We start from the raw sequence: 21195 nt of genomic DNA, 5'->3' as shown, positions 1-21195 counted from the left end.
CTAATTGTTTTTTTTTTTTTTTTTTGGCGTGAAAGCTCTCCATCTCGGGGCTAAGAAAAAATTACATTGTACAAAAGAAGGAGGTAGTTTAGTGATAGTAATTATGTAGCAGTAAAAAATAAAAACAAAGCGAATATAAGTAGTTCATAGATGAATTATGTATTCAGGGGGGGGGCTCGCCCCTCCTGAGATACAAGGTTGATATTGTCCATGTAGACAGGTCTGTGCAGCGATGAACGGCTTCCTCTAATGCACATTATTGCAGAGCGGATCGATGCAAAGGATAGCCTGCATCTGAGCCATCCCATTACTGCTGGGTACGGATTTTGTCTTTTTGAGGATAACAGATCAGCGAGCCTCTTGTAAAAAGTTGCTGCTTCTTTGCCCATTCCTCCCCAGGTTGAGAGGACTAAGGGTGTGAAGACTCCCCGCTTGATTTCTCTGACCCTTTGTCCGTATTCCCTCTTTTTTGCTTGCTCGTGTCTCCTGTAGGCATCTCCGGAACGGTTACTAGGTGCGTTAGGGTAGAATACCCTTACATCAAAAAATGCATCTTGGTGGTTGTTCCAGAAGCCTCTTGCACGAATATCGGGGCGAGCATGGTTGCTTGTGTTTACTGATCTGGCAGAGAAGAGCTCTCCAGTGAGGGGCTGGAGGGGTGGCTCTGTAGCGACATTATGGCATACTTCTGTGAGCAGTGAGGCTGTGATGTCACGAATTTCGTTGTGGCGATTCCTAATTGTTATACAAATCGCCAAGCGAAGGCATCTCTCTCTACTTGTGTTTTGCTGTGGTGCTAAATCTGTGCCCAAGGACCCCTGCTTGCCTTGCTTATGCTTCGTAGCAGCTTCTATGTATGAAGTGTTTACCATGCGTAATGCATGCGTATAATGATTATCCAAATGCGTTGAGCAAAGTGCAGTTCTTTGCTGCCTCCAAGTTCATCACCTGACTGGACTTCTGCAATTTGATTGGTCAAGACGGAATTCCGTCTTGGCACATAAAACGATGACAAGAGTGCTCAGACGGTGGTTCCAAAAGAACGGCGGCTGATTCATGAGACTACACCTGGAACAGTGCATGGGCACCAACGATCGCTATATCTTCGTAAGAGAAAGACAGTCACAGCAGAAAGATGAGTGGATTATATCTTATATGTGCATGTGTGCATGTGTGCATTGAACCATTATCATTACAAGACACCGTTGGGGCATAGACCTAAGAATAGTCCCTTGGTCAATTATTATGGCTACACATAAATGCCTATGTTGCATGCTTGTAAGGAAAGGTACCCACGTGGTGCTTATACCATGCGGTTTCATTGAAATTATATATATACATCATCTGTGGATTTTGGCCCAAAAGGAATCAATTGTCTTGATTGATTTCCTTAAGAATGCTCAAAGATACGTGTACCGTATACTAGGAGCCTAGAGAGAAGGAGTGGCTAACTACGGGGATCACATTTCGTAAGTGGCTATGACCGCATTGCATCTCATCCATATAATTATGAAGAGTACATATACTAAGTGGTTGAATCCCTACACGTCTCATACGCATTACAGTTGCGGTTTGAAAGCACTTAGTGGCTTCCATGTAATGGTTTTACCGGCAATTACGAAACCTATAGGCCTGGAGTATAATTATGCTGAAGTTAGCCGCTCTTTCTTTTATGGGCCTCCTGCATATACCCTCGTGAAAATACGCCCACCCAGAATGACGAGCTTGAGCATGTGTATATATCAGCTAAAATATCACATGTTTATAATAAGTGTGGTAAAGTTATAGTGAAGAAAAGCAGTTTAGTGAGTTAGTTCCTCTACTATAATTTTATCTATACGGTTGGCTTTGCTTTAATTGCATGGTGGTGTCAAGATTAGACAGGCATAATAAAAGTTTCTGTGTGGTTTTGCTTGCCCTCGAATATACATGTTTATGCTTTAGTTTGATAAAATTGTTGTTGTCAATAAAAATAATATAACAGGCCACAAGTATAAGTCTCGAGACAGAGCTTTTACCATGGGCGTTTAATCAAGTAAATAGGGTATAATTATAATAAAGATAGTAAGTCTTTAAGTCAGTATGTATACGTAGGTTATACTCTCCCTCATTTAATGCTTCAGCGTGGAGTACTCTTCCACACCATTTTGGTGGGCAGGCACCTCGTAATCTCGGGGGTCAGGTCCGTCATTCTGGGGGTTGCCTTGTCCAATCGTTGAATATTGAACATCTCCAGTATTGCTCTCTAGTGTGTGATAATCATTCTCTCTGATTGTGTCTAGCGTACTGTACTCCTCGTTGGACACAGGTGGTGTGGTATGTGGGTGTGGCATAATTGCATTCTTACCACTGATGACATCATAGTTGTTAGCTGCCCCCTCCTTATTTTGAATGACCTCATAGGATGGTCCATGAGAACTGTATGTGGTTTGTGGGACAGAGGTGCTACCGTCGTACACTAGATTGTCAATTTGGAGGGTGGGTTCAATCGTAGAGACAGACGTTGTGTGGGTGGGGTCACTTGTAGAGACAGACGTTGTGTGGGTGTGGCCTTTGCATTTCCTGAGAATTTGATTTTATATGAGGACTATAGCTTGCTTTAATCTATACACAATGTGTCATCATTTTAAAGGTCAGTTTATTAAAGTTGCATGTACATGTCAATTTGCACTATAACTCGCTTGTTTATTTTCCTCTGGAAGTAAACAGAAGCCAAAATCCACCCAGCCACAACAGCCATTAGGACAACTACAAGCAGACCTACTAATGCTCCTAAAGCATCACATGAAGTGGCTGTTGTTGTTTGCATTGTCATTGTTTCCTTGGCTGCTGCTACATATGCATCTTCATAGCTCAGACACCTCACTCCAACATCCATTGAGTGGTTGCATCTTGATAAAGCAGATGTTATTATGGGTATACATTCCTGTTTATCACTTCCCGTACTTGGACAGGTAATATTGTACAATGGACCACTACCCTCTCCGAAGTTGCTGATTGTGGCGTCTATGAGGATAGACTGTTAAATAAACATAATTATCACATGCAACCATTGCCTTACTTAGAGTTGAAAATCCCAGTCTACTGCACACTAGACCAGCTTCTCTCTCTGTCCATCTATCACCACACACTGTACCCCAGCGACCATTGGAGCACACCTCCACTCGTCCTTCATTGTAGCTGGAGCCATCTACCAATCTTAGGGATCCTTCTATGCAGTCTATACAATGATATAGAATAATGACACACAATTATAGTATAACATTAGTAAACGTACTGCAAGTCAGTCCAGCAACTTCACGCCTGCCGCCTGTGTCTAACATACGAGGTAAACAGTCTCTTAAATTCGTTTCACCATTACTACAATCAATATTTTCTCTTAAAGTCTCAGCATCTTCTGTTAGCTCGACTGTGCTCGCTATGATACCTGCTTAAAAAAAGAATGACTTCCGACCAATCGACAATGTATTGATTTGATACTGTATATACGTGAGCTAGTATAACTTACCAGTGTAACTCAGACCTAGTTCTCTACAAGCTAAGTTTGCTGCTTCGAGATTATTTGTCCAGCTATCATCCTGAATGTAGTGCCAGAGATATTCATTTCTTTGACCATTAATACCACGGACACACAATTGAACAGCTCCCTCATTTTTTATGTTTCTTGGACCAGTCAGTCTTATTTTATCCAAATCTTCAGGGAGACAACTATCTGTAAAGTAGTATTAAACTGTTACAGTTACTCTATTATTGTAGTACTTACCTGTTGATGTCCCTCTCTGTAGTGTCAATAGTAGCACACTGATTTGAAACAGTATCCTAAAAGTCATTTCATATATCTTTATAGAACTCACACTCTCACTATTAATGAAGCCAAACATAAATTCTTCCTATGATGATGTAACTTTAATAGTTAGAGTAAACAACCAGTGCATATATCCTTGACTGCATATGTTGTGTGTAAAGTGACTATCACTCTTCTAACAATCCCATCTTGGCTATAATGTATACATGTAGACGTCTATATGTACATGTAGATCATGCACACACACACCTCCCTGCATTCTGTGCAGGCATCGAGTTGTATATATATATATATACTGATGGTATAATAAACTGTCTGTTGGTTTGCTTGTAGATTATTATAGTGTCTTGTGTTAATTCCACTGTTGCTCAGTTGAGTGACGTTAGAGCGAAGGGGGTGGTGTTTGTCTCAGCCATGTAACTATGTCACCTGACCTCCCAGCATCGTCCAATACACTGTATATGCCTCCTTCGAAGCATATTCCTGTGATCTACTTTCAGTTTGTGTTGCAAGAGAAAATTAAAACGACCAATACAATGATAGTGATGCCTATAATGTGCACTAAGCCACTCCAAGCTACCATAGTTTCTGGTCACTCCGCCCGCTCTTGTTTATTCCCGTAAATTTTATATGACTTAGCATTATTTGATCTGTGTTAAATTAGCCTCGATCCCAGGCCGCACTTCACTCAGGGAAGTTAATCCGGTCGCCTTAGGGTGACAGTGCAGTTTGGCCGTAATATAGCGATTGTGGCTGCAATGTAGAAAGTGCCTGCGGCAGTCCTATATATTCTTAATGCATGCATGACTGATGATTATCTTGCATGAGATAACGAATCGTTATCCAATTTCATTTGCCAATTCACATCCATAATTAACCTCATACGACCTGGCCGTATTATACGTGTAAAAGTACATCAATATTGTTTTATGCCGTCAAAACTGACCAGTATAATTATACGGAATAGCTAGGTGGCTGCATTTCAGGGCAAGTTTTGTGTAGTAATGTTCTAGCTAGCAATCCGAGGTGACTGTAATTCAGAGAGCCAGATTAGCGAGTCTGTATTTGCTCACTGTATTTCTCACACGATGCTTGCAATGCACAACATTGCACAACATTATTGATGTTTTGTCTAAAATTGTAGTCCCTAATTAACTTGTGGTCTTGTAGTCTTAATACCCAGCCCGCCCCATACTCCTGGCTGAAGTGACTAAAATATAATGCATGCATGCATGGCTTAATTGGAGTTGCCTTATGATTTGCGTCCTTTAGTTAAATTAATGTCTTAAAGTCTCCTCGATATGCATGCCGGCCACTTCATCGTTATCTCTGCTTGTCGAGTTTATCGTAATCCATTGCATATGTGCATGCATGTTTGTAAGATCCCTGTCACTTGTGCTGGGTATTATATGGCCCTAGTCTAATTGTTGCCGGTCAAACCGTTTTGTCCATAATTTTATTTATTGGCTGGCGTATATAGAAAAAGCAAGTGTATACTAACTCTTAGCACATGCATGCATGTAGTCTTCTAATTATTAATTATTAGTGGTACTCACAAAAGCAAACTACCTAATTTTCAACAGTATATACTGGACTTCTGTTTAACTGTACACATTGGGTGTCCTTTAATTCCTTTGTCCGACAAGTGAATAGCTTTTGTTTTGAACGCACTGCACAAAGTCACTGTTCTCCAGGTTGTCATTGATTGTATCGAACAGAGCCTGGTCTCCCTCATTGTGTGGTGTGTGTTGGAGGGTTGGGTTGTTAGTAGAGACGGGTGTAGAGTGGGTGTGGTGCCTGAGAGGGTGGTTAAGAAGTGCATGTGCATGCATGCAGTGCCATATAAGACATTGTTATTTTTCCGTTGCTTGTATTAGTTTTTTATTGAGATGGTGTTGTTAGAAGAGCTTACTTGTTTATTTTCTGCTGAAAGTAAACACACGACACAATCCATCCAGCGACAACAACCACTAGAACCACTAGAGTAGCTGCCAATAGACCAATGAGTGCTTCTAATGTCCCACTAGTACTCATGACTGTACTCCGGGTGGTACTGCTCACTCCCTGAGAGGGAACTTCACAAGCATCGGTGAAAGGAAGACATCTCACTCCAACATCCATTGAGTGGTTGCATCTTGATGGAGCAGATGTTATTATTGGTACACATTCCTGGTCATCACTTCCCGTACTTGGACAGGTAATATTGTACAATGGACCACTACCCTCTCCAAAGTTGCTGAAAGTGGCGTCTACATGGGGATGTAGTGTTAAAAGAAATATAAGCACAACCATGCATTGCCTTACTTAGAGTTGAAAATCCCAGTCTAGTGCACACCAAACTAACTTCTCTCTCTGTCCATCCATCACCACACACTGTACCCCAGCGACCATTAGAGCACACCTCCACTCGTCCTTCATTGTAGCTGGAGCCATCTACCAGTCTTAGGGATCCTTCTATGCAGTCTATAAATTATAATGATAATGACACACAATTATTAGTAAACGTACTGCAAGTCAGTCCAGCAACTCCCCTCCTGCCATTTGTGTCTAACATACCAGGTAAACAGTCTCTTAAATGCAAATCACCACTATTACAATCAATTTCTTCTGTTAATGTCTCAGCAGCTTCCGTTAGCTGGACTGCGCTCGCTATGACACCTGCTTAAAAAAAGAATGACTTATAATTACGACCAATCGACAATGTATTGATTTGATACTCTATACGTGAACCAGTATAACTTACCAGTGTAACTCAGACCTAGTTCTCTACAAGCTAAGTTTGCTGCTTCGAGATTATTTGTCCAGCTATTATCCTGAATGTAGTACCAGAGATATTCATCTCTTAGAATACTGTCACCACGGATGCACAATTGAACAGCTCCCTCATTTTTTATGTTTCTTGGACCAGTCAGTCTTATTTTATCCAGATCTTCAGGGAGACAACTATCTTTAAAGCAGTATATATTAAACTGTGACAGTCACTCTGTTATTGTATAGTACCTACCTGTTGATGTCCCTCTCTGTAGTGCTAATAATAGCACACTGATTTGAAACAGTATCTTAATAAGAGTCATGTCATGTATTGTAAAAGCCATTTAACTATACTGCTTCTTCTGTAGCTTTTCTATATATCTTTCTAGAACTCACTGCATGTCAATGAAGCCAAATAATGTATAGACGTCTATGTACATGTAGATCATGCACACACACCCTCCCTGCATGCATTCTGTAGCAGTTTAGCCTTGATCCCAGGCCGCATTTCACTCAGGGAAGCCCTGTATTGCATATAACACGTGTAGGGATTCAACCACTCAGTGACTCTGCATATATGGAAATGTTGTCATAACCACTTACAAAATGTGATCCCCGTATCAGCCGCTCCTTCTCTTATTATATATGGGCTCCTGCTACAACATATCCCAAAAAATGTCCATGAAAACATGAGGTGGTGGGTTTGGAGGGATTAATAGAACAACATGCAGCAAAGAGTATATATAATGGTTAGAGTAATAAAACACTAACCTTAAACAGCTTTGTTGTCTTTTGACCTCTGAGATCAAAGGAATATTGTAGTGCCAATATATTGGCATGTTGCACTGGTGCAAAGTGACCTTTTTGAGACCAGAGCCCATGCACCCTCCACGCAATACTTTAAATCATAGTGACACTTTAATACTTTAAATCATAGTGACACATGAATGATCGAGACACTTATGGTTCCTGTGGTAAATTTACTAGACAGCATATGCATGGTTTCGATGCACTGACTATACAATATTGTAAATCCAGCCACCAAAAACAGAATAAAACTACCAAATTATATATTTTTTCTCGTATCTATGCCGTAAGTGGTTTCTATGCTGGTTTCTATATGCAGAAGTTGGTTTTCAAGGCAAGTCTGAGACCTTATAGCTTAAGGTTAGTGTTTTATTACTCTAACCATTATATATACTCACTATAACAATTTGCTCTTGTTCTATTAATCTCCCCAAACCCACCACCTCATAGTCACGGTCATGTGACTACTTTTAGCTAAGCTGATTGGCTGGAGATCATCATGTGATTACAACAAGTACTAGCTGTATAGATCTAGTACTAAATATATAGCGTCAGGAGCCCATAAATAATGTCTAGCTTCAGTGTATATACTCGAGGTTTACGTTTCGTATTCCTTATATAGAAAGCGACTGAGTGCTTGCAAAACACTGCACTGTATTACATATAACGGATTCAACCACTTAGTGTACTTCTCACTCTACATATTATATGGCAATGCGGTCATAGCCACTTACAAAACATAATCCACGTATATAGTTGATTATCTTCTCTCTATTTATGGGCTTCGAGGGTATACAGTATAGGCTCTCGTTAATCCGATCACCCTTGGGACACAGTCTAGTTTGGCTGGAATAGCGAGGCGGCCGCATTTCAGAAAATAGCCGCAGCTAAAAATGACCCTACCTCGAATCTAATGACTAATTTTGCCAATGCGGCTCTGTCTCGAGGATAATTATTCATTATGCTCTCTATTATTTGCCTAACCACGCCCAAAACGTCATATCCGACCGTAATAAACGTACATTAAACCTAGTTTGGGGCAGCCAGTACCAGTATACAGAATAGCGAGTGGCCGCACATTTCAGGGATAGTTTATGCAGTAAACATGCTAGCAATCCATGCCAAACTAATGGCTGGTATATATCGAGGTGGAATAGTGAGAGTCTACTGTAAATTTTGCGGATTTATTTTGTGAACTATAGTAGATAATTAATATAATTATAATAAATGTTCCCGGTACATGATTAATCAACAAAAAACACGAGTTTATACAATAGAGCATTCACCTCATGCGTTGAGCTTTGCTATATAGCTTCATAGCCTTTTAGCTGTAAATGAATAACTTTTTACCATAACATATCATTATGGGGAATGATCGTGAATCTATAAAGCAATGATTAGATCAATTAGAACCAGAAGATCTCCTACAAGTTTTAACTGTCTCATTAGCAAGCAGTTAAAGCATGTCTAGTTTGCTAAAACAGCTCATTTGTGTCCACACACAAACACACACACACACACCAATCAATCACTCTCTGCACTCGCACGGGGTAATTATGGTACATGTTTGTAGGTCACATGTAAGGATTGCAAATAATTTACACACCAACAAAAAGATACGAGCGTACAATGGGTTGTCTGATGTTAAAGTGGATAGCATGGCATGAAATTTACATACAGACAGGTGTTTATATTGCACCTGTACCTAATATGTAGACTGGTCTATTGTAACATCGTAGACGGACTTGAACATACGCAGGTATTTATACAAACCGTCTCTATAGAAAATATCCTGAAAATATGTATAGAATACAGCCTGACATTACATCATATATATATACGTAAAAACTATAGCTAACACCTGATAGGATCTATATTCGAGACATCACATGCACCTGTAGACTAATACTATACTCCCCTTGTGCAGGTTTGGCTCCCAACTGCTGTCCTGGTAACAACAGTTAAGTCTCTCAAGATGCATAGCGATGTACCGACCGTCCACAAAAATCAAAATAGCCTCTGCATATAATTATGGTGGCTATCCAAACACTCAATTTATCAAAAAAGTGGATTTTGGCCTGAAAACCGATCAGTTGTCTAAGAATGCTCTCAATGATATACATGCATGATCAATGAACTCTTGACATGACGCATGTGGCTACATAACTTGATTATGTAAACACCTCACAACACCTTCACTACCTCACACTCATCACGCCACACACACACACCCTCACAGGATCTTCAAAATCTCACAGTATTTAATATGAGCCTCAATGTTCGCTCATCCATTTCCCCTGCCCCATGCATTTGCGGCATATTTCTACTCTGGTGCAGATTTCGAGGCCATTTTTTTTCGTTCCTGATTTCACCTGAGATTTTGGGTAGTTTGAATCACTCACCCTCCTTCGGCAGCCAGTCAACCACAGCTGTGACTTGCCTATTCCGGCGCTGGGTTGTATACCCCAGTTATATGGACTGGCGGGAGAGATGGGTTAAAGGTGTAAGATGTACATGCAACTGGAACGTCAACTCCATGCAATGGCGATTTCTGTCGAAAGAAGGTACTTCAACGAAATGTATTATGTCCGACAAAAATATGACTGAGAGAACTGCTTTAAGCGAACAATTTCCACAATCCAAGCTTTTGATTTGCTTATTTCATACTCTGCGTACTATGAAAAGAGAGGTATCCTGCGAAAAGCTGGGCATATCACATGGAGAAAGGAGTATATATGCTTGGTTGAAAATAGTGTACGCAAGAGATGAAGAAGAGTATATTATAGTAAGCTCTTTGATGAGTTGAAGAATGGCCCACAGCAACTTGTGGAGTACTTTGAAAATAATTGGCATAGCATTCGCCATGAATAGGTGGACGATTTGAAAAATGCAACTTGCAACTTCATGAATTGCACCAATAATAGAGTTGAAAGCATCAATCAGAAATTAAAGTCCGTAATTTCTTGGTATTCAGGAGTTACTCAGTTTTTCCAAGATTTTATGAAGTGTTTGAACACTCTGAGAATTGCATGAGCGTGATCATAGAACACTTGAAATAGAAATGAGACGTGTATCATTACATGACTCTGATACATCATTTGGACGGTATATGTCTTTTTTGACACCATACTCCTTAAAAGACCAACTGGAAATGGCAGATTATTCAACAAATTGATCAAAAATCGTGTGTATTGCAATCTCAAGGCCGATCTATAACAACTACTATTGACTCTTGTCCCTGCGGCTTTGTTTCTGCTATGAAACTGCCATGCAAGCATATCTTTGCAGTACGCACATCCCAGTCTCTATCTGAGTATGAGGAATCTCTCTGTGCTGAAAGGTGGACACAAAAAAATGTTACGAGCCGTCATCGGGCATATGTATGGGGAATGTAGAGGACCTTGGACACGACACGTGAGGCGGCTGCCAGTGCTGGGAGGAGCAGCTTACTGCTCTCCACAATCATAGCACCGGTGGAATACATATGAGGGGGGGGGGGGGGTAATGAATACCAACTGATATATGAGTGATTATGATGTGGAAAGTCGTATTGATGGTACGATTCAAATCTCTACATTAGAACCGGCAAGAGCAGTGCATGCTCTCTGAGCAGCAAAATACAGAAAATCTTTCAATATAGGCCAACGCTTATGCCAGCAGAATAGAAGTCCTGCAATCAATACCACATCTCTGGGAAAAAGGCAAAAAGATTGTCGTTGGAGAAGCAGCAGGTATAATTTCAGTACGAGACTGTTACACATTTTTCCGCAATGTTATTGTGTATGTGTATACTCACTGTTTTACAAGTGTTTTGCCAAATTTGTGTATGTAGTTTGACATTAGTAGTAGGCATCTTACAGGGTTTTATACAGATCGAGGGGGGGGCGCTCTAGAAATCTGAAAAATTAATAATTATGTCATAACCTAATGTATGGTTTTTTTAAAATGTAAAATTTGATGGTTTCACACAAAAAACGCACCTTAGATAATCATTCCGGGGTCCGGACCCCCCCTAAACGTTTCCCCCTCCCAGCTAAAAATCTAGCACGCAGTTGGTTGGACTCCGCCCAACTACCTTCAATCAAGAAACGAGGTCGACCAAAAGGTGCTGGACTAACAGTGATTGGCCTTCCTAGGAAAAGCTTCTTCCAAATCGAAGGCATTTGCACTAAAATCAGAATGGGAGAAGACAAAAGGTGTGTACTTACTTTATTTTATGTACAGATTCTGTGTTATTATGGAGTCTTTCCTTCTTTTTCTGTAGTTATGCTCAACTGGTTTGTCGATGAAGAAGTCACTAAATGAGCAGCGAGAGGTGGGGACCCTATTGAAGAACAAAAAGTGGAATGTTGCCCGGAGAAAATACCCAGAAAGTGCTTGGATGACAGTGTTTGTATTATATACTCAAATCAAAAATACTTCACTTGTGACAGCTGGAGTTTAAAATAGCATAGATATAATTATCAATATGCTGCATTGATTTATCTACAAGTGAAAGCATTGGCTGTGATACCGTATAGCGTGTAATTTTCATGGGGCAAAATATTTGTGGTTACCTGCAGTGCAAGCTCCAACCACGAAAATATTACCCACGAAATGTCTCAATATTGCTGAATCACGAATATTTTGTCCCCCGAAAATTACCCGCTATACGGTAGTTGTCTTGGATGGTTTCACTTAAAGTGTGTTGGATTGAAGAACGCTCCTAAAAGTAAGCACTGGTTTTGTAGATCCTGTCATATTTATGTACCGTATAGCGGTTAATTTTCGTGGGGCAAAATTTCGTGGTTTTTGTGGTTGAATGTCTGACCACGAATATTTTACCCACGAATGAAGCGACCTTGCCACCTTACCTACAATCCAAGCAGCAACCACGAAAATTACCCACGAAATGTTTCAATATTGCTGAACCACTTGTCCCCCGAAAATTACCCGCTATACGGTATATACTCACACATGCACATCAATTATTATTACGATCAGAGGTGAAAGTTCACTATGCCGTAAGGTAAAACTTTACATTGGTAAAGATAGCCACAGGCAAATTCATAAAAATAGGCCGAAACATCTCACTCGCAAAATAAATGACCCTGTTCCCTGCCAGGGTTACACCTTCCGATCTGTGGGTGCGCATTATCCACAACATACTACACACTGTGTATACAGCTAGCTAGCTAGCCACAGAGCAACAGTATTGCCATTGCACTAACAAGGAACTTGATATCTGAGTCTTGCAATTAGCAAAAGAGTCGAGTCTGCCTGGCCTAGCTGGTGAGTCAGTTAATAAGTATATTTAATGTGTTGGCTAGATCTGTATCTTTGGTTGACATTGAGGGTAGAATTCTACTCATTTCTGTTCGACTGTTGCTTCGATCCATTACAGATAACTAGATATAGGCACATGCAACTATTATCCATTTGTAAACCTATTGTAGTACTGAGTTATAACCAGCACATTTACACATTATAGCAATAAAATCGCACTTAGGACTTGTAACTATACTGGAATATCTCTTTTTACTGGGTGTGATCAGATTAGCAAGTACTACACGTGGCTCACTAGGCATGTCTTTCATGTCTGAAAGAGATGATGTTTCGAGGAAACACAACTACTTCTTATTTTGAGGGAAGCAAAATAGCCTCGTTCATAGGGCGTAGAGCGCGGATAGTTTTCGAGACTCCATGCATTGCACCACTCCATTACTAATCCCTCTAACTATTCAATCTATGGTCAAACTCACCGTGTCGTTTTGTTCAAGTGAGTCCAACTCTCATTAATCTTGTCCTTTCTCGAATCTAATGATAATTTTTCAGTTCTGTCTCGAGGATAATGAATTATTAATATGCTCTCTATTTACCAATTTTCATCTGCCAAACCATATACCCAAAATGTCATATCCAGCCATATTGAGCGTTTAAATATATGCCAGTATACAGGGTAGCGAGTGGCCGCACTTCAGGGCGAGTTTTGTGTATAGTAATGAAGACGCGTAGTGCATGTTACTCGGTTCTTTTTATTTGTTCATAGCTTCTTGTTCATAAATGTGATTGACCATTGTTGTTGGGATTTCATTGTGCCGTATGGGGAAGTTCAAATCTACAAATGTGGGACCACATGTAGACCACTACACAGCTGTTAGTCTTGTGACACTGAGGTCACAATGCCTTGGAATTGTGTGAATGCATGTGTGCAACTATCTCACTAATTTATTCTTACCTGTACAGGTGGACATCATGTTAGTGGTCAATAACTTGCGTGATTGGTATATCTGGCCATCATTATAATCCAAAAGGCATTTTTACATGCATACAACACTTAAGAAAAGAGTGCATGGAGTTCCATGTATTCCACATGTATATACGCGTGTATACTGATGATGTATTGTTAAACAGTTTGACAACTATAGATCTAGATCGATGTTGCTGCACTATATACATAATCTATAATGAATAGTCATAATGATATATTATTTATTACGTAGCTATAAGTAAAGGCCCTTGACCATTCAATAACTGTTCAGTTGTGGCACAAATTGCCATCACAACCGGAGTGGGTGAGTCATGGTGCTCAAACACCCCCTTTCTATGTCTCAGATAGGCTGAGATTGTACACAAAGTGTACCTTATTATCTAGCTGAGCACCCCCTTCTCTTTCAGATCTTGCTGCAGTTAGCTATAGCTAGTAGGCAAGCAAAATGATTCAGTATCTGAACAGTGAGCTACTCTGGCTTAAATCTATAATTCTCCTTAAGCTAAAATAGCTTGTACCTAGTCTATGCAAATAGAAAATTAGGTCACACCCAACTGGGTAGAAAAGTTAATTACAACGTCGTAATTAAGCGTGGCTTCTGGTTTAACAAGTTGGCACTACGCGGCTAAAATAATAACACCCCTAAACTCTCTATATACCTAAAATCCTGGCAAGTAACTTTGCTCCAGTGCAATATGCCATATTGGACCTACAATATGCCTCTCACTGCGCATTTCTTTTTGATCTCAGAGGTCAAAAGGCAACAATGTTTTAATACTATACTGTATTAGTTTTGATGAGTGACAGACATTGCATTGATGAATAATTAATTCTACAGATACTCTTCGTGTATAACCATGGAAACTGAAGCTGTCGAAGAAGTTGGATTCAAGGAAATAACAATTTTTGAAGACGAAATCGGAGCGGGTGCATATGGATCTGTGCACATGGCCATCTGTGACAAACTGTTGTGTGCCGCAAAGAGGATCTATAGGATTCTAGTACAACCTTCTCAAGCCACACCTTGTAGAAATGAGCATCGAATTCCAATTCGAAGGTTTGAAGCTGAGTTTAAATTTTTGCAAGAGATACGTCACCCAAATATCATTCAGTATCTTGGGATGTACACAGATCCATCAACGCGCCTCCCCATATTGCTGATGGAACTAATGGACGAAAGTCTGACACAATACCTCGAAGGGTCCACTCAACCAATTGCCTATCACGTCCAAGTCAACATCTGCCTCGATATCATGAGAGCCCTCTCGTTTCTCCATGTCAATGAAATTGTTCACAGAGATCTTTCAAGCAACAACATTCTTTTGGCTGGAAAGTCTCGACATGCTAAGCTATCAGACTTTGGAATGGCCAAATTTCTGAATACCAAAATGTCACGTGTGTCAAACACAGCTGTTCCTGGTACAGAAGTGTACATGCCACCAGAAGCTTTTGGAGACGATTTCAAAAAGAGCGGAGATATTTTTTCATTTGCAGTTCTCCTCATTCAAATTCTGACGCAAAAGTTTCCGAAACCACAGGGAAAGCTCGAAGACAGAATAGTCGGCAATGAAAAGATCAAAGCCCTTGTGAAAGAATTGGAGCGTAGAAACAACCACATTTCTCTGATCCCACATGATCATTCTCTCTTACCTATTGCTTTGGATTGCCTCAAAGATGAGGAGGCCGATCGACCACTGGCTAGTGACCTATGTGACAGGCTGGCGTCGCTCACCGAAACGACACTGTACACCGAGAGCAAAACAACCGAAGAGAAACCACAGAGAATCACGGAAGACAAGTGTGTGGGTACTACTGAGTGTGAAACAGAAGAGAAGGCCGTTGGCACCGACAACTTCGATTTACAACTACTTGATTATGTGCATGTAAAGGACGAGGTAAAGGAGAAATTGACACGCACTGAGCAGCTTCTGGTAGAGAGTGAACGGAAAATTATAGCAATGAAAGACCAACTCGAAGCAAAAGAACATGTTTTGGGAAAGGAAATTCTACAATACAACAATCTCATTGAAACTCAACAAGAACTTCTAGAGAAGCTCCAAGGAACTGAAAATGAGCTCGAGAGCGTAGAAGAAAAACTGAAGCAAGAAAATGAACAGCACCAGCTAACTGTCACTGAGCAGCAAAAGCAAATCGATTCACATTGTGAGAAAATCACTGAGCAGAATGAACAATTGGCTACTCAAGTGGGGAAAATCAATGAACAAGAGCAACATATCAAAGAACAGAATGCTCAATATACTACTCACCTTGAAAAGATGAGAGAGAAAGAAGAGCAAATTAAAAGACTGCACATTCAACTTGAACAGCAGTCCGGTGACTCTTCCAAAAAAAAAAACAGCCGACAGCAGAACAAAGCAGCCGAAAAACAACCAATTGAGAAGTCATCAAAAACTGGTGCAGACAAAGAGTCGTTCTTCACAAAGATGAAAAAAACCTTAATTGGCGGTAACAAAGATGAGGAAGTCAAACTCGAGGAATTTGAGGAGATAACTGTGACTAAGGTCAACGATTCCACACAGCAAAAGCTCGATGCTAGCAAGAAACAACCAGAAACTGTAGCTCCTACTAACGAGGCCACACTGCCAAAGCTCGATATAGACCTCCCACCAAATTCTACTCAGACCACCCTACCAAATTTTGACTTAGAAGGATTGAAGCAAACTGCCAAGATGCACCAGGATTCTGGAATCGCTAAAGATAATGAAGAAACTGCACCTGATACGTTTACATCACAAGCCGAACAAGTTCGAACCAAAGCAGCAGTTAACAGAATTGAAATCTCCAGTGAGAAGTCTTTAGCCACCTTAACTGATGCTCATCGGATTGATGTGTTAACAAATCAAGCTCTTCTGCATCAAGGTGCCTCCATTGACAAAACTGAAAGGCTACAAGAACAGATACAAACTGATCTGAAAGCAAGTATTCGACTCTCACCGGTCAAAACACTACCTGATACCGACACACAGCCCAAACTACCGCCAAAGTCTCGAGGATTTTTCAGTGGATGGTTTGGTTCGGAAATCAAAGAAGTACTGCCGATTGAGAAATCTTCTGCATCTAAGCAATCTGCTAGCCACAGAAGTAAACCATTTAGCAAAGCAAAAGTGAAGAGTAATGAGATTCCACCAACCAGATCTCGATCAAATCCATTTGACAAAGAGGAAGAAAAGTCTGAAGAGATGAAATTTCGTGAACAATCGGCGATTCAACGGATGGAGAAATCTTCAGCAAGATCGGTGAATGCTCTTGTTGCGACAAATGCAATGGGTGTTTCAACTTTAGCAGAACTTGAGCGGCAAACTGAAAAGCTAAACCATATCGAACGAGATCATGAACAGATGAGGGATGATCTTACGAGTGGAAAACATAATATAGAAACGATCAAAGGCTCGCAACACAGAAAGGAATCCTGTAGGAAATCCGGTAAGGGTCAATCGTCCCAAACCCCATCGAAACCACTAAGCTCTAAGGACAGGCCACAACTTGATCTTACACCTGGAAGAGAAACGAACAAATCATCTTTTGGCTCGCGACACAAAAAGGAATCCGGTAGGAAATCCAGTAAGCGTCAACCCAACACCCCACTGCCTAAATCAAAACCAAAGTCGAAGGACAGGCCACAACACATCACAACACAACTTCACCAATACCCAAGCGCAGTCGATGCTAACTTGGATAAAATAAGCGAAGAGCTGTCACGAATGATGGATACTGGAATTCATCAAGGTGTTTTATTAGATGGACAATCTGAGCAACTTGAGCGAATACATGTACTGGTAGACAAGAATCAGACAGGATTTGCTGCTGTTAACAGGGAGTTGAAGAAACAACTATAATTTTTTCTATAGGTTTGCTTTTACTTTGCAGTGGACTAAATTGTGAGTTTTACTTGTGATTTACTGTTAACTGCGTTTTCTTGCTGTTGATGTGTAATCCAAGCTATGCATGTATATATAATTATGTGCATAATTTTTTGAATCAAAATATCGTGTACAAGTATAGTTAACGCATGCCATTAAAAGAAAGTGTATTAGTATTAATGACCTTCAAGCTGGCAAAAAATCTCTGAATTACTGCATTAGCACTACAATTATATAATTTATAAGTTTATGAGATCTTTAAAGTTTGCAATCAGTTCACTTATAGCCTCTCTCACAAGGCCTCATCTTCAGTGCGGCCTGGAATCGAGGCTATATACAGTCACTATGCTATTTAAGATGCATGCCATAGACTGAAAGATGCATGCCGCCATAGACTGAAGTATATATATAGACTGAAGTATATAATTATATAGAGGCCATAATTATAAGCAGAATATTATATCTCACAATGTAGCTATCATGGCTACAAATATAAAGTAATAAACATGCATGTCGTCTGCATGGCTGTACTTTAGCTGATCAACGCGCATGCGCATACAAGGTACCAGGCTGCCATTATCTTCGCGGCTGGAATCGAGCTGAATCGATCGACTCCTGATTCCTGAATTAGAGAGCATAAGGCTACGTACAAATTTTATACTCTTGTATATACACTGAAACTGGCAAGGGCATGCATTATATATGCATAGATATTATCTATGCATGCAGTTGGCTATTTCATTTGTATAATGCTGGGACTAGACTAGCGTCAATTCCAGACCGCACTTCGCTCATGCAGGGAACTTAAGTGTAATTTTTTTCTATAGGTTTGCTTTTACTTTGCAGTGGACTAAATTGTGAGTTTTACTTGTGATTTACTGTTAACTGCGTTTTCTTGCTGCTGTTTATGTGTAATCCAAGCTATGCATGTACGTAAGCTTATATTATTAGGTGCATAATTTTTTATTGGCCAGTGAAGGAGGTTAGGACTAGACTTGCTAAATATGGGGTGCTGTTTGTGTCAAATCCAAAAAGAGTCGATGTTATAACAGAGTCGACGTCATAAAGGTTGATGTTTTAAAAATAATGAGTCGGTGTTTACCAAGAGTCGACGTCATAAAGGTCGATGTTTTAAAAATATTGAGTCGATGTTTACCAAGAGTCAACGTCATAAAGGTCAAGAGTCGACTCATAAAGGTCGATGTTTTGCCGTTTGTGTCAAAATTAAAAAGAGTCGATGTTATGAAATGGAGTCGACGTTATAAAAGGGTTGACATTACAAAGGAGTCGATGTTTACCATAATTACTTAGTATTCTGTGTTTTGTAGTATTAAAGTCGTAATACAATTTAATTTCAATTTAACGGTAAACTGAAGTCAGTGTTAGCCTCGAGACCACGCCGATTAATCGGCCTGGATTCGAGGCTAGTCAGTGTAGGGCTAGGGCTAGGAGGAGTGGTGGTACTGCACAGGGCAGGCTGACCTTAGTTCATTAAGGTCACTCATTGGGTTTCTCCAGTATGTTTTGTGCAGCACACCTCTACACTCTCCAGTTTACCGTTAAATTGAAATCAAATCGTATTAGTAGGTTGACTTACTACAAAACACAGAATAGGCCTACTCTAATGTGGCTCTTTTTTAAACTTTTATAACATCGACCTTTATGACGTCGACTCCAACGTACCTTAATGTTACTATTATAGACTGGTAGTAATTTTAGCGTTTTCAGATTTTTCTCCGTTTTTAGGGTACTAATTTTGGCGGATCATTGTAGCAAATAATTATTCATTCCTATGTAATATCTCAAAAGATGTACAAGTATGAGTTTTAAATAACATGCAGTAGCTTCAGTATCGTTGAAGATTATTCATCAAGCCATCAGATAGGCTTCTGCCATTCAGCTCCTCTCCTATAATGACTGTCTGGAATTCAATTCTATCAACAATTGCAATCAACAATAATAACATAATATTATAATTATACCTCTTCCCCTCTTCTAATAGTTTTTAAGCGAAAGCAAAACAATAGCGAGAGGCATTAGCACAGCGCAGCTTGCAGCACTACGTAGTTTAATGTAGTTAAATATAATTATAGTTAAGGCAGAGTAGTCCAGCCGCGGGCTAACCTCGAGGAACATCGCCTTCACAGTCTCTAGTTGGTATTGTGCATGCCACCAATCTGGGTACATGTGCTTTGACTATTACCAACTAGACAAGCCTATATCCAGTTCTGTTGGTGGAATTCCACCAGCTCCAATCAGATTGCAATATCCAGTATCTCAAGTGGATTGATCACACCCGCTCAACTTTACCACATGTGAATTTTGCACACGTTGGATTGACTGAGAGGCATGGCCAACACTCACTTTATTCATCGCTATTGGCTAGAAATAATATTGCGTAACAGGCCAGAACAAACTGGATATAGGCTTGATTCCCAACCTCCTTCCGTGCAACGGTCGAGAGCGACTGCGCCCGACTAACGTAGTATCTGGCCTAGGCAAATGCTGTTACTAGCTATCAGTTCAACACGCTAGCTGCGCTTACTCTTATCTACTAATAGTTAGACACTGTTTAGGAAGTTTCTGTGTGAGGGTTCTACTAGCCCTGGGGGCTTCTAAATCATGTGGAAACTTCCTTGTCTAAGTATTTTAGATTATAGCAACCATGAGTCTCTAGCCAATCAGATGTGTCTAATCTTTGCTACATAATTGTCTAAGTGTTTTCTAAGTGAATTACATGATTGTCTTAATAAATTATATGTAAGTACATGATTTTCTAAGTTGGATAGAACACTTCCTTTACAGATTGCAGTACATTGTAGCTACTTATGGCAAACATGATCTAATCACATTAGCTGGTAAATCTTCCTGGCTGCTCAGATCTTCGATGAGAAGACAAAGGTAACACAATTTAGTGCATGTGTTGTGCCCTATAATTATACGTTCTTCTTTGTTGTTATGTTATAGATGTAACCGTAAAATCCTGCCCTCATACAGGCTTTCTTTAATCGACTGATACATGGCCTCAAAAAACAGGAAGAGGGAGTTTTCAGCTATTTAGTTATCAAAACATACAGTAAAATCAACAAAACGTAAGCTTAACAAAAATACAAATAATCGGAGTATAGTTATGTCCTAAACAATATGGCATTTTTCTGGTTGAGAACAACAAAAAATATTTCCGTTAGTAAAAGCTGTAATGTACATGCATGTTATAATTATAATAATTATCTACATCTGTATGTGCTAAAAGTGCATGCACTATATACGTAGTTTCCTTAATTAAGGTGGACACTAGCTGTGGTTGTTGGTAGAAGATATAATTATTCTTCCTCTCCCTTTTCTCTCTATAATTTTCGCTCTTCCATAGCAACTAGATAGTGGGCCCTGGTTACCATGGTTAGAAGATCTTCTTCTTTGTACTTTCTCTTCAAGACTCGGCAAAGTTGCTGTATGTACAGTGAACCTTTGGCGGGGTTTCGCATGGAAGCTTCATAGGACGATGCACAGCCGTAGAAGAAATCGAAGAAATCGCTATCTCGAAGTAGTTTCGGAATGGCTACGCCTATTAAGTAGGCTTTACATAGGATTGGCAGTGGGTTTGCTTGTGTTTTAATAGCAATATTTCACATAATTATTTTGACTCCTGTTCAAACTGTTCTATCTCTGCAGGGAAAGGCCACATCAAGAATGATCCTTAA

General features: G+C 40.0%; 2 protein-coding genes and 2 long non-coding RNA genes across 9 annotated transcripts in view; 3 read left to right on the top strand and 1 right to left on the bottom strand.

Annotated features, from left to right (window-relative positions):
• The first annotated feature begins 738 nt into the window (after window positions 1–738).
• Window positions 739–21195, top strand: part of LOC135344642 (uncharacterized) — a 33492-nt gene continuing 13035 nt past the window's right edge. The window contains exon 1 of one of the 2 annotated variants that reach the window (XR_010397482.1): window positions 739–1121. This is a non-coding gene — a long non-coding RNA (uncharacterized LOC135344642). Of the gene's footprint in view, window positions 1470–21195 lie in introns of both variants that reach the window. The other variant, XR_010397481.1, reaches the window with a different exon arrangement.
• Window positions 1955–8719, bottom strand: LOC135344605 (neurotrypsin-like). Of its 5 annotated transcripts, none has more exons than XM_064541847.1 (10): window positions 6810–8719; window positions 6549–6752; window positions 6314–6466; window positions 6110–6268; window positions 5718–6054; window positions 3764–5602; window positions 3509–3712; window positions 3278–3427; window positions 3062–3220; window positions 1955–3006 (listed from the first exon to the last, which is right to left on the bottom strand). In XM_064541847.1, exons 1-6 carry the CDS (start codon window positions 6898–6900, stop codon window positions 5431–5433), a joined length of 1116 nt encoding a protein of 371 aa, XP_064397917.1. In that variant the 5' UTR covers window positions 6901–8719; the 3' UTR covers window positions 1955–3006; window positions 3062–3220; window positions 3278–3427; window positions 3509–3712; window positions 3764–5430. The 5 variants fall into 5 exon arrangements, with proteins under 5 accessions (XP_064397917.1, XP_064397919.1, XP_064397920.1 ...); XM_064541849.1 differs by having other exon boundaries at window positions 6110–6259; XM_064541850.1 differs by having other exon boundaries at window positions 6110–6256.
• LOC135344650 (uncharacterized) lies at window positions 10865–11828 on the top strand. Its single transcript, XR_010397494.1, has 3 exons — window positions 10865–11094; window positions 11397–11559; window positions 11628–11828. It is a non-coding gene; the product is annotated as an uncharacterized LOC135344650 (long non-coding RNA).
• On the top strand, window positions 12144–17631 carry LOC135344566 (serine/threonine-protein kinase TAO3-like). The gene is made up of 2 exons (XM_064541797.1): window positions 12144–12634; window positions 14452–17631. Exon 2 carries the CDS (start codon window positions 14471–14473, stop codon window positions 17468–17470), a length of 3000 nt encoding a protein of 999 aa, XP_064397867.1. The 5' UTR covers window positions 12144–12634; window positions 14452–14470; the 3' UTR covers window positions 17471–17631.

This window comes from Halichondria panicea, chromosome 11, assembly GCF_963675165.1.
Source record: "Halichondria panicea chromosome 11, odHalPani1.1, whole genome shotgun sequence".
Classification (NCBI taxonomy): domain Eukaryota; kingdom Metazoa; phylum Porifera; class Demospongiae; order Suberitida; family Halichondriidae; genus Halichondria; species Halichondria panicea.
The sequence above is the reverse complement of the archived record's forward strand: the minus strand, read 5'-3'. Positions and strand labels throughout refer to the sequence as shown.

Bases quoted from the DNA above. Each gene is read 5' to 3' on its own strand.
- LOC135344605 (XM_064541846.1), bottom strand. From the start codon at position 3,881: ATGTTTGGCTTCATTAATAGTGAGAGTGTGAGTTCTATAAAGATATAT. The intron at 3,713-3,763 runs GTAAGTACTACA...ACTACTTTACAG, and splicing joins ACAGAGAGGGACATCAACAG to ATAGTTGTCTCCCTGAAGAT. The intron at 3,221-3,277 runs GTACGTTTACTA...ATCATTGTATAG, and splicing joins AGTTGCTGGACTGACTTGCA to ACTGCATAGAAGGATCCCTA.
- LOC135344566 (XM_064541797.1), top strand. From the start codon at position 14,471: ATGGAAACTGAAGCTGTCGAAGAAGTTGGATTCAAGGAAATAACAATT.